At 29.1% G+C, this 13,147-nt stretch overlaps 2 protein-coding genes across 2 annotated transcripts in view; both read left to right on the forward strand.

Moving 5' to 3' along the window:
• Positions 1–2,340: 2,340 nt before the first annotated feature.
• LOC107449845 (uncharacterized) overlaps positions 2,341–13,147 on the forward strand; it is a 19,281-nt gene continuing 8,474 nt past the window's right edge. Inside the window, exon 1 of the mRNA XM_043056599.2 lies at positions 2,341–3,013. Coding sequence (XP_042912533.1) covers positions 2,655–3,013 — 359 coding nt within the window. The 5' untranslated portion in view covers positions 2,341–2,654. The remainder of the gene's footprint in view (positions 3,014–13,147) is intronic.
• Positions 3,476–12,922, forward strand: LOC139424803 (uncharacterized; the record flags this gene model as incomplete). The annotated part of the gene is given in 2 exon segments (XM_043056597.2): positions 3,476–3,835; positions 12,370–12,922. Coding segments are annotated over 2 exon segments (894 nt in total). The 3' UTR covers positions 12,905–12,922.

Below are 13,147 nucleotides of genomic sequence, written 5' to 3' on the forward strand. Positions count from 1 at the left end.
TTTGAGTTGAATCAGTTTTAATAACCTTACTTCTAATTTAATGATGAAACGGTTTGAATGCATGACACGCGGAAGTGCGTGGCTTAGTGATATTTCCCTCAATAGAGCGTGTAAACAAACTACAAAAGAGAAGGCTTTTTAAAAGTTTGCTCTTTTAGATTAATGTAAGACAAAAAGTAAATATCTATAAAAAAATTGATATTTTTCATCTATATTGAGTTCATAAAGTTAATCAAAATGTCGACTCCAGCCACCTTCTCCTCTATATGTAAGGGACTTTAGTACTTTCCTTCAAATTTAAGGAGTTTAAACCCTAATGTATACATAATGCATCAATTTCGGTAGACGGAAAAAAAGGTCCCTGGAAAAAAAGGTCCAGGTAAAAAAGGTACCTCCATAGGGAAAATCTGTAGGGATATTTCCACTCGCTTTCTGGGCAGCATGAATGCTTCTCACTGTTTCAATGAATATTCTTTTCATCTGCAAGAATTCAGATTAGATCATTCAGGTAAGGAGAAGGGTAAGGGCTGGTTGCATTACGCTTTTTTTTTTTAAATTTTATTTCATTTATTTATTCTTCTTTGATTATTTTTTAAAGCGGCAAGATACTATTTAAATTTTTCAATAATGTTTTACGTTTTTTTTGTAAATTTTTTAAGTGAAAAATGTGTCATTTTCTATTTTAAATTATATTTTGTGAAGGAGTTGCTAATGTGAGGCTTAAAGTAACCAATCGGGGAGGATTTATGTGTTGGATGTTTATTGACTTTGAAAACGCGCGACGCACGAAAAAAAAAAAAAAAACATGCACGGAACAGCAAAAAGAGCTTCAATCTAATCTTCTCACTTCAAATACTTTCCCCTACAGAATTTTCCCTATACAGGTACCTTTTTTACCGGGACCTTTATTTCCGTACCTTTTTTTCCGGGACCTTTTTTCCGTACCTTTTTTCCGGTACCTTTTTTTCCTAGAATCATCAATTTCATCTTCTGTAATAGTAGAATTGTTATCGATTGTGACTGCAGGTCTCGAAATATATAGGCTTTATACATAAAATGTTGAATTTCTCTGATAACTCTAACATCATAATAAAAATGATTAAAACAGGGACCCCAGCAAAAAAGATAAGATATAAGGGACTAAATGATTTTACATTTCTACGAGAGGCCTCTAAAAAACTTAAAAACTTCTATTTTAGTAAAACCAAATCACTAAGTTATGAAGTTATGTCACTTAGTTTTTTGACATTATGAATTCAAGCTGTAATAAATTTGACAAAAAAATAACTCTCACAAAAATTAAAATTCGAAGTTCTTTAAAAGTTTTCAAAAAAATAATAATAATAATTATGATAAACTCTCTACTTCAAAAGTTTTAAAAATCAACCAACCACCTAAACAAATTCAGGTCCTATTCAGTTTTAAAAACTGATCATAAATGTGCTTCTTTTATTTACACGTTCAAAATATAAGTTTGATTTCAAAAATATCTCCTTCTAAAAAAGACTTCCCTGCCCCAATTATAAAAGTTTTCCGCTAAATAAATCTAATCAAAATTATCCCTTAAACCTATTTTACTTTATTAAAATTGCAAAACAAAGTATCTAAATGTTAAAAATGTAAACTAATTCACGTCCTATTCAATCTAACAAAATTGGTCATAAATGAGTTTCTTTTACTTATAAGATGAAATATATATTAATTATGATTGCAAAAATATCTTCTTCATAAAAAGACTTCACTCCCCCAATTTTAAAAATTTTTCCTGATAAATTATAAAAATTATCCCCTAAACCTATTTTACTTTCGGAGGACTGCAAAACAAAGTATACAAATATTAAGGTATCACCTTTCACACGAAAATGTCTAATTGTGATTTACCATACTTGATACCTCCCCATCTCTGCGTGACGTCACAAAGTACGAATAGTATTAAATCATTACCTTTTAAAATCATTATTAAGGAATCTGCTTCTCTTACATTTTCCTTCTTAAAATGTGAGGCTTTCAACTTAACTCAGTAATTACATACTTGAAGCAAATTAGAGAATTAATTTCTTTAGTGTTAAAAAACAGATTCAAAAAGAAAAATGAATATTTTTTTGATTAGATATGTTCCCATAATATATTTTAAACTTTTATTTTCTTATAATGTTTTATTTATTATTTTCTTATAAATTTTGATAACAAAAAGTAAATGAAGATTTTGAATCGTAACAAAACTATAAAAAAGGAAACGAGAGGGATAGGGAACAATAAGAACATGTGCTAGAACAAAAAAATTGCTAACAGGGCAGCAGCAACGGCATTTCAATCTACTTCTTTATCATTAAGTAGATGCATAGAGGTGGTCACAAAAAGAAGGATGGTCACTGGGTAGAAACACATGATCTCTATGAATAGAAAGGATTGCACTCTTTTACAGTAATAGTAACCGTATGTAACTATTGTTAGTGCATTGCACATCCTGGTGAATCATTCAGTCAAATCAATCATTTCATGTCAAAACCAAATTGTGCCATTTCTTTTACATTCTGCACCTGAACTTACTTGAGCTACCAGAGCTATCATTCCTTTAAATTGGAAAGAAAAGCTGATAACCAACCTACAGCGCTGTGCCGTAGCTTAATATTAATTTTTGTAAAAGCATAACTATGGAATATTTGTCGCCTCAAGAATACAGATTCTTTATTACTGCATGCTCGAAAATCAAAATTTCGTTTGGTCCATTTTGCTCCATCGAAGAACAATTCATGCGTCACCTGTTCAACGTATTTATCAATTTGAAAAATCCCGAGGAATTGAAATCTCTTCTGGAACTTTCTAATGAAATGAGGGTTGATTTTTTAAGGATGTTCAAAGATAAACCTTTTATGGACGGTGATTTATCTCACTGCTGTTTGATGAATAACCCTACGAGTTTCAAGTTAATCACGGATTTTGGAAGACTTAATGAATATCAGAGGCGCATGGGTGGATTGTATTTATTGCATACAGCGAAGTTTTTGCAAGAGTAAGTATTTTTCCATTCTTATCCATGTCTACTTATTTTTACCTGAATTTAAANACAGGAAACAATAAGAACATGTGCTAGAACAAAAAGATTGCTAACAGAGCAGCAGCAATGGCATTTCAATCTATTTCTTTATCATTAAGTAGATTCATAGAGGTGGTCACAAAACGAAGGATGGTCACTGGGTAGAAACACATCATCTCTATGAATAGAAAGGATTGCACTCTTTTACAGTAATAGTAACCGTATGTAACTATTGTTAGTGCATTGCACATCCTGATGAATCATTCAGTCAAATCAATCATTTCATGTCAAAACCAAATTGTGCCATTTCTTTTACATTCTGCACCTGAACTTACTTGAGCTACCAGAGCTATCATTCCTTTAAATTGGAAAGAAAAGCTGATAACCAACCTACAGCGCTGTGCCGTAGCTTAATATTAATTTTTGTAAAAGCATAACTATGGAATATTTGTCGCCTCAAGAATACAGATTCTTTATTACTGCATGCTCGAAAATCAAAATTTCGTTTGGTCCATTTTGCTCCATCGAAGAACAATTCATGCGTCACCTGTTCAACGTATTTATCAATTTGAAAAATCCCGAGGAATTGAAATCTCTTCTGGAACTTTCTAATGAAATGAGGGTTGATTTTTTAAGGATGTTCAAAGATAAACCTTTTATGGACGGTGATTTATCTCACTGCTGTTTGATGAATAATCCTACAAGTTTCAAGTTAATCACGGATTTTGGAAGACTTAATGAATATCAGAGGCGCATGGGTGGATTGTATTTATTGCACACAGCGAAGTTTTTGCAAGAGTAAGTATTTTTCCATTCTTATCCATGTCTACTTATTTTTACCTAAATTTAAAACTTTCCTAAACAATAACTTGTTTGAAAGGAGAACTATTGTAAGAAAATTAATTTAATCACTAATCAGGAATACATAGCTGCTAATTTTACTTGATTTTGCCAGTTCCTCTTGGTGTACTGGTTTAATAAAAAATTTTCTTGTTTTTGTACATTTTAAAAAATTCCTTAAAATTGAGTAAGTTTCCTAAAAAAATTACTAATGAAATATAATTTTTGAATAGAAGATTGCTTGCTTGCTTGAATATGTAAATAAGTATTACTAATACATAATGAAAAGAATCTCATTTATAAAAATCAGTTTAAAACTTTTCTTGCTCTAAAATGCTCAGTTTATTTTTATTCAGGGCTCTCTTTTTAAATTTATTAGAAAAATCTTTTACTTATCTTTGATGAATTAGATGCCTATTTATGTACGAAATTATGAATAAACACAATACATAGTTACATTTCAAGTATGTTTAATGTCAATCATAACTGAAAAGTGTTGCACTTTTACTATTTTGATGACTATAAAAATCCCTAAAATTCCCTATGTGTAACATATTTAGAACATTAGGCAACAATTATCAGGAAATTTATCCTATTTCTTGTAACCTACTGAATATTTTCCTTTCCATGTTGACAGCTGTGGGTTTTTTTTTTTTGTAGATTAATTTAAAATTCATACAGTATTATTAATTTCAAAAATTTAATCTGTTCTAAAGAAAATTAGATCCAATTTATTAATTTTTCTTCTTATTCTCTTTTCAAAAAAATTATTTCATAAACAAAAATATAAGTGATATGTGAATCAAACAATTCTTCCAATAAGAGCAAAATTTAAGCTATAAAATATTTCAATTATTTTCGTCATATTTTAGTGCTGAATACTGAAAAAAATGCTTTTAAAGATCAATTTAAAAACAGAAATTATCAACATAAAGCACATTCTTAGGTCCAGATCTGCAGCATTCACATGTATAAAGTTTTTTGGACATTTAACTAAGATAATATTTATTTCTAAGATGATATTATTTAATGATATTTATGTAAGTTGTTTTCTCTATATTTTTTTAGAATAATTTAAAGTCATTAAATATATTTCATTCAATTTATACTTGAAATTTTTTACATATTTTAAAAGTATATAACATAATTTCCCAATGTCATTAGGTTTTTCAAAATTTTTTTTAAAATATTCATTAGTCTTTTTCGCTATCTAGCTATCCAATTTTGTTTCGAATAGCTATAATTCGAAAAATAATATTACATTGTTAAGTTAAAAAAAATTATAATAACCATGTATAACATACAATATACTCTAATATACAATACACTCTAATATACAATAAATGTTAGGTTATAATTTTAGAATTAACAATGTGTTTAGATTATACTTCGTTAAATAAGAAACATATTTAAATATGGCACGCTGGAAGATATATATACATATATTTTAATTTGTGTAAATATATATATATTTCCTTTTATGTAAACTTAATTTTTATCTTAGACTAAATCAGATGACTTGTTAAAATTAAAAGTCATTTTAAAATGAAAATTAATTCCTTCATTTGTTTTAATTTTTTTCATCCCTTGTCCTTTATCATGAAAATTGAATTAATTTTTCTCCTTGGAATAAAGCAGAAAAATCTGAAGACTTGTTAAAATTCAAAGTCATTTTAAAATAAAATTCAGTTTGAGAAATCAATCTCTTTTACGTCCTTCCTTTGTTTTATTTTTTTTATACCTTGTGCTTTATCTTTAAAATTAAATTAATATCATAAAGTTAATTTTAATTTTTTGTATACTGAAAATTTATATTCATGATTAAATTCAAATCTATGTCAGAATCAATATGTAAATCACAAATTATTCCTGATTCAATATGTTTTTGCGGAGCGAAAAACCATTTCATGTCATTATGATTAAAATGCATCTATAAAATGTCTTGCTCATCATTAACGAATTTAAAGGAGTAAAATTACAAATGTAATTAAATGTTAATGCACTTTTTTCTTTTTAATTTGTTTTCGGTTGATAAATCATTTTTTGTTAACTAATTTGTTGGTGTAATAGTTAAATCATAGTCATAAACAACGGAAATAATTTATATAATTACAATTAGTTAATTACAATATAAATAATGCAACTCATTTTAAAATATTAGATCGGACGAAGTTTATGACTTTGCATTCAGAACATATCCTTAAAAAGGATAACCCTATAGCCTTTGTAACTCTGTGAGGGTCATCTTGACCATCATTTAGTAGCAAGTGTTCCTTTGTAACACTCCTTACAATGCCCTTTGTTCATTTTTGGGGGAATAAGTTCGTGGCGAACCGTACCAGTCATCCTCTGTAACTCTGTGGGGGAAACATTTTGAGCTTGTTAGGTGAGTCATCTTGACCATCATTTAGTAGCAGGTATTCCTTTGTAACACTCCTTACAATGCCTTTTGTTCATTTTTGGGGGAATAAGTTTGTGGCGAACAGTACCCGTCATCTTATATCGAATGTATATTGCAACCCCAGATGGAAATCAGCATGAAGTCCGCTATGCATTCAATAGGTTAAAAAGATACATACACAACTTATGGAAATTTCTTATGGAAGGGAATACTTATATCACTCATACTTTTATTGTATGAAAATTCTATTCACTCTTTTTTTTGTCCACTTGGGTGAGTTTTTTTACTAACAGGCAAAAATTGAAAGACTGTTTTAAAGTTGCACCTTTTCGTTTAAATTACTCTAGTATTTTCATAAAATTGAACCTCGCGCTATAACATCCGTTTTCCCTTGCGTAGAGGGGGTTGTTTTAAAGAGCGTCGATTGTATTTTATCAGGAATATTGAGAATTACAAAATGAATAGTCAAATGTTTCATCAGAAATACACTGTGAATTAATCAACAGATCTTTTCATGATCTATTATTCAGTATGCATTTCATGAAAATAAATACTTATCTTGTAACTTTTAATAGTTTATAGCCATTTTTGGTGACCAAAAGAATACAGTACAATTAATGTCTTTTTTTTTTCTTATTTCGCCTTACTACCCGCCCTTCTGGCTTTTAACTTTACGTCATTACATATTGTCACAAGAGTCAGGATTTGCACCAATCACAATCTTAATTCTCATAAATAGCGTAGTTTCGTAATTTAACTAATGGCCCTAATGTTCTTATTATAATTTTTTGCCATAACGGTACTGACATCTCTTTTTGATCTGCTACAAATTATAACGTGCTTCGATTGGAACTTTCCCTATTATTATTTGTTACGTTTATCAGAGACATTGGAGTGTTCTGTAAAAGCTGTTCGTAATTTTTGCAGTGGCCGAATTTATAATTCATTCCAAAACTGATGTCAAAAAAAATTTCGCTCGTTAAAGGTTAGAAATTAATATTTCAGAGAGGAATAAACAAAATGGATTATCTTAATCTAACGAATAGCTGCAGAAGAAGGAGAGGCTAAAAATTTCTGTTTGATCGTAAGCGAATGTTGAGTGGAGTTAAAAGGGGATCATTGAAATCACCTTCAGGTCGCATCAGGAAATCAAACTAGTCTGAACGTTAATTATTTTACTTCCTTGACTAGTGATAAAACAGCGTGTGATGTCGCATTTTACTTCCCAACTTAAAGAATTATTTTAAATGTCTCATTTGCTTTGTTCTGAATTAGAATTCAGCAAAAATATTTATCTCTCTTTTTTATGATACATATTATATATTTTTATAATTCTTGCAAAAGTGTGATAAAAGTATACTACGTTTATTAGGATTCTGAAGGAGAAAGAATAGACAGATCTTTGAAATCTGATCAATCACAATTGATGTAAGTAAAAGCAAAGAGAGGATTAAAATAATATAAAAACTTTTATTTGAAAATGAAGCTGAAATGCGAATGCTGTCCAGCTTCGCTAGGCAATTGGATACTTGCAACAAAGACAGATAAGCTGTAGTTCTAATGATTGGATTTTCATGTACTGAGTGTCAATCGTAATAGTTCCTGGAGGTGACCTCAGATATGTAAATTATTTAGTGCTAACTATTAATTAAGTTACGAAATCGGACACAAAAACGTTCTTTATCTGAAAAAAACATTTTTTTAAAATATATTTAGATTCTTAACCTTCAAAATATAGAGGGTAACAGCTATCTGTGAAACATGGTCCCCATAGTTGGGTCAGGCAGGAGAACGATCCAAAGTTCGGACACCTTAATGTTAATTTCACTTTTTCTGAAAAAAACGTACTTTTTCTACTTTTACTTACGTACGTACTTTAACGTACTTTTCTGAAAACAACACTTTTTTTAATATATTTGAATTCCTAACCTTCAAAATATAGGGGGTAACAGCTATCTGTGAAATATGGTTCCCATAGTTTGGTCAGGAGAACAATCCAAAGCTCGGACACCTTAATGTTAATTTCACTTTTTGCATTTTTAGTCATATTTTTAAAACTTATTGTGCAATTCAAGAAAAAATGCCCTCACTTATAAAACCCGCTTACCCAAAGATAATTTCATGTTAAAATATTTTTAATGATTATTTTTTATTATTTAATTTAATTGTGGATGAAAACACTTTAAATTGCAAGGTACAATTTTTTTATAACACATAATCTACGTATTTTTCTATTGCAAAATCTAAAGTTTCAACAGTTTTTATTTGGTAGAAGTGGAGAAAAATTAAAATTAATTATTTAAAAAAAATAGTTTGGTGACAATGAAGAGATATTTAAATGGAGTGATTAATCTTTAAAAGTGGTTAAGTTACGAGGAATCAGACTTACGTGCTCGTAAAGCAAAATTTCATTCATATTTCTTTCAAAACCGATTGCTAATCTCTTTTTAAAATTATAAAATACGATGTTTCTTTTTTAGTCTACTAAAAATTTATTCGTAATTTAATAAAAAGACTTGTATAAAACATTTATTGAATAAGAACATTATATTAACGAATGTTGAATTTTATAACAGCATGTTTCTTATAGAATGTGTTTATACATAAGCTTTTTTTTAACTTTATTTGTTAGTTTGTTCTTTAAATAATTGATAAAATTTCAATAATATACAAATGTAAGCATAGATTTAGAATAATATATTTATCAATTTCTTCAATATATATTGTAAAATCATTAATACGAATACGAGGTCAACTTTTTTAAGCACCTTAAAATTTCTCAACGTCTTTTATATCGTTCTAATCTTACTATTATTCTTTTCCAACTATTTAATTACATTTTTTAAATATTTCTCAAAATCTTATTCTTTACGCTACCAAGTACATTATTTTTCCATTAATATACTAATCAATTGCTTTAATACTTTAATTTATGTTTTTCTTTAAAATAAAATTCCTTTTTATATTATTATTGTGTTTTTATTGAAAGAAAACTCAGAATTATTGCCAGCTAGCTGAGAATTAAATCTTGATACGAATTTAAAAATATTCTGTTGATCACACAAAATTAGTCGATGCAAAACAGCTGACTATTTACTAAGCATACTACTGTTTTCGAAAAATGTTTCTTATTTATTTGAATAATGAAAAGTTATAGCGTATGTGTGCACAGCCAAAAAAATTTTCCTTGCTTTGTTTTTTAAATGAACAAAAAAAACTATGGATATAAAATTTTATTTTGACGTTCGAAGTTATTCCTGCTTACTAACTTTAGGAAAGTTGCCCTTTTCTTTTAAAAAGTTGTTATTATTATTTCTCAACTTAAGCACAATTAAAAAAAATATTGCTATATCAGGAAAACGCTCGATTTGCTTTGTTTTGTTAAACAGTTACTAAAAGGAAATATTGTAAATGGATTCCAAACTTGTGCTATTTTTGGAATTATCATCTCAAAAATTGTTCTTTTTCTACCATTATGATTTTTTTCTAATTAAATAACCAATAAGAATAGTTTTAACGCACGTTTTAAAGAAATTATAAGTGTATATACATTGGTCTAATATTTCGTAATAAGGAAACAAGAATATTAATGATCATTAATAATTGTTTCATTAAACCAAACTAGTCATATAAAGCAAAAACCATGGCCCTAGTAAGCAGCCAAAAACAAAATTATTATGAATTATAATATTTTAACATTTTTTTTAAATTCTGTAACCATGCTATTTAAACTCAATATGCTATTCAAACTGCAATATGTTTTTGTTTGAATCAAAATATTGACATTTTTTTATATTTTTCACAGTTAACATACATCAACAAAATTAAAGAATCTTTCTAAATATTTGAAAAAATTTTTACAAACAGCGAATCTCTAAGGATACTTCAGTGAATCTTTAAAAAATAATTTAGCACAATTTACGAGTTAGTTTATTCTCTACATACCCCCCCTATATATATTATATCAAAATGATTTTAAAATACCACTTAGCATTTACTAAGTTTTTCCAATTTCATTGAAAAGAAATACCGTGAATTTTATAAAACCTTCTGATTGTACATCAGAATCGCTATCTTTATTAGGCCCTCAAAATTTTTTGCAGGATTTTTTTCTTCTTCTTCTTTCCCTTATCTAAAAGAGTCTGAGGATTAAAATCAATTATCCCTACAACTCTTCATACATTTATAATAACTTATATAAACTTGGTTTTAGAACAAAATTTTCATACAGATAACGTTAAAACAGCTTTAAAAAATGTCAGATAATCAATTCAACGTTAAGGTTCTAAAATCTTGGAAAATCATAACTAATTGCGAAAGGAAGAAAATTGTGGTTGTATCACTGCAATCACTGGTTACCCATTGGTCAAATATTTTTTTTTCTTCCTTAATAGACTTTTATGAACGAAAAAAACATCTAGTCAGTGGTAACAAAAACTGCATCAATTGATTTGTCCTCTAATCGTTGTTCTTTGATTTTTAATTCCAGCTTAATATACGTTTCTTAAAACGTAACAAAATAAAAACTTAGCTTGGAAAACAATCAACTCCATGAAATTCCAAAATTATCGTCTGCTTTTTTATTTGATTTTGCTCTGACTATTTTTTATTAATGCTTATGTTAGCCTTATTTTTTATGACATGTGGAATTCTATTTTTGTAATTATGGTTTTTACGTTGATAGAAGTTGTTCAAAATGTTGTGAAAAAAAATTATTTTCAAAAAATCAAACAGCGGTCGCTATAGCAACACATGCAAGGACGACGCGTGCGCACTATTTACTACTACTCTTGAACACAGTTGAAAAGTCCATATAAGGTGCCCACGCCATCAAGTCCAAAACAACACCCATTTTGACAATGGGTACCAATTTATTAACCGATTCAAATTTTATTTTAAAGGGATTTAAAAGAAAACTCTGTTTTCTTTGACCAGAAAGCCGATCCAAAAATTCTCCTCTTGGTTGCTTAGCAATAGAGACACTCGATGTTTTGCAGTCTTGTCATTCATTTAGTTTCAATTGATTTCAATTGTTTCACTTTTTATGGTGAGGAAATTTGACATTTTTTTAAACTTTTGTCATTTATATAAATCTTTATTGATACCCAATTTTTTCGAAATTTTGTCTACCCCACCCCCCTTCACTATTTCAAGGGTCAGGATTCCAAATATGTAAAAAAAATGTATGTTTTTTCAGAGAAAGTAGGTTTACGTGGCTGATTTCGTAACTTAATTAATAGTTAGCATAGTTGAGGTCACCCCTAGAAACCATTATGATTGTCACTTAGTTCGTGAAAATTCGATCATTAGAACAAAAGTTATTCAGGGTGATAATATTTGGATATTTTATCATGCTGAAACCATTTTTGGATAGAACCTAATTGGTTAAACCACCCGTGACGCAGCTTGCAAGTGTCCATTTAAAATTTTCTTTTCTAACTTCCTTATTGTCCCACCGACCTTATTACTAAAGCTCCTGGGGTACTTTTTCCCTCATTAGATTCTTCATAAATTACTACTATTCATCTCAACAGAATCTGTGCTTGTTTCTCACAGTCAATATTGGGTTAAAACCTGTCCCAGAAATCATCTTTCAGTAATAAATCAGAAAATTTTATACTGAAAGATGATTACTGAAATCAGACGATCGTCTGATTTCTGTATTAAATCAGACGATTTCATCTGATTTTCAGTATTAAATCAGCCGATTTCATCTGATTTTCAGTATTAAATCAGATGACGATTCAGAAAATGCTATTCTCATAGTTATAAGATAAAATGACAACAATGAAAATCCAAATGCAATACAAATAAACACAAAATGTCCTTTCATCCATCTTTCGGTATTAAAAAAAATATCGCTATTTTTTTAACCTCTCTTATGGGTGGATGATTGTGAAAGAATATTTTGACCCAAAGCACCTTTCCCGTATCTGATAACACTGGAAAACTAATTTTGCAATTCACAGAAGAAAATAATCTTACTGCATATATGACTGTCATAGCGTTAAAAGGATTCTCTTTTTATGATGTTGATTCTTAGACATTATTGTTATTGATTTAGTTATTATAACTCATTTTTTCTTTTCAGCTTTGATTATGAATTGAGTCATAAAATTGTACGGCAACAACTGAATGAACTAGCAGAAGAAGATGACAATATCCCGGTCCAGTTGAGAGCATACCAAGTACTGTGTCTCTACATGGGCTTCTTGTACGGAAAGAAGCACCCCTCTTTTGATTACGCAATTATTCTTCTCATTCTATGGAGTTCCATTCCGGATCCCTTTCTGACCTTCGATGACTTCGAGAAAAGCTTCGCTTGGATGGATTTAGACACCCTGATGAAAACAACTAAAGCCTGGGAATGGTACTACGTATTGGTGAGAGGTCCAGACAGCCAAGAGGATGGGCCAAGATCATTACAGCATCTCGCCAGGTGTACCATTAGGCACAGTTTGAAGGAGTGCTTTCAGCTGCCCAACGGAATCGAAAGGTTGGACATTCCCAAGCGTCTAAAGCAATATTTAACCTTGGGAGACTTTAAAAGTGGACTCACTCTTAATGGAGAAGAAAATAATATGATTGAGACTTTATTTCAATACCGCCAACAGTTTTTGCAATAAAATTCTTATAACTTCGTAGCTTTTATAGTGTTGATCAATATTTTTATTTCAATGCTTTATTTTCCTTATTTTTCTAGCCTTTTTTCTGTACACATGCATCATACGAGAAAAATGTAAATACTATTTTATTTCGGGAGATGTCAAAAAATCGCCAAATTATCATTAACGCAGATGCTATTTTATTAATTTATTTTACAATAGGTTTTGAACAACAGAAAAATTATATACCTTACAATAAAAAAT

This window comes from Parasteatoda tepidariorum, chromosome 8, assembly GCF_043381705.1.
Source record: "Parasteatoda tepidariorum isolate YZ-2023 chromosome 8, CAS_Ptep_4.0, whole genome shotgun sequence".
NCBI classification, from domain to species: Eukaryota; Metazoa; Arthropoda; class Arachnida; order Araneae; family Theridiidae; genus Parasteatoda; species Parasteatoda tepidariorum.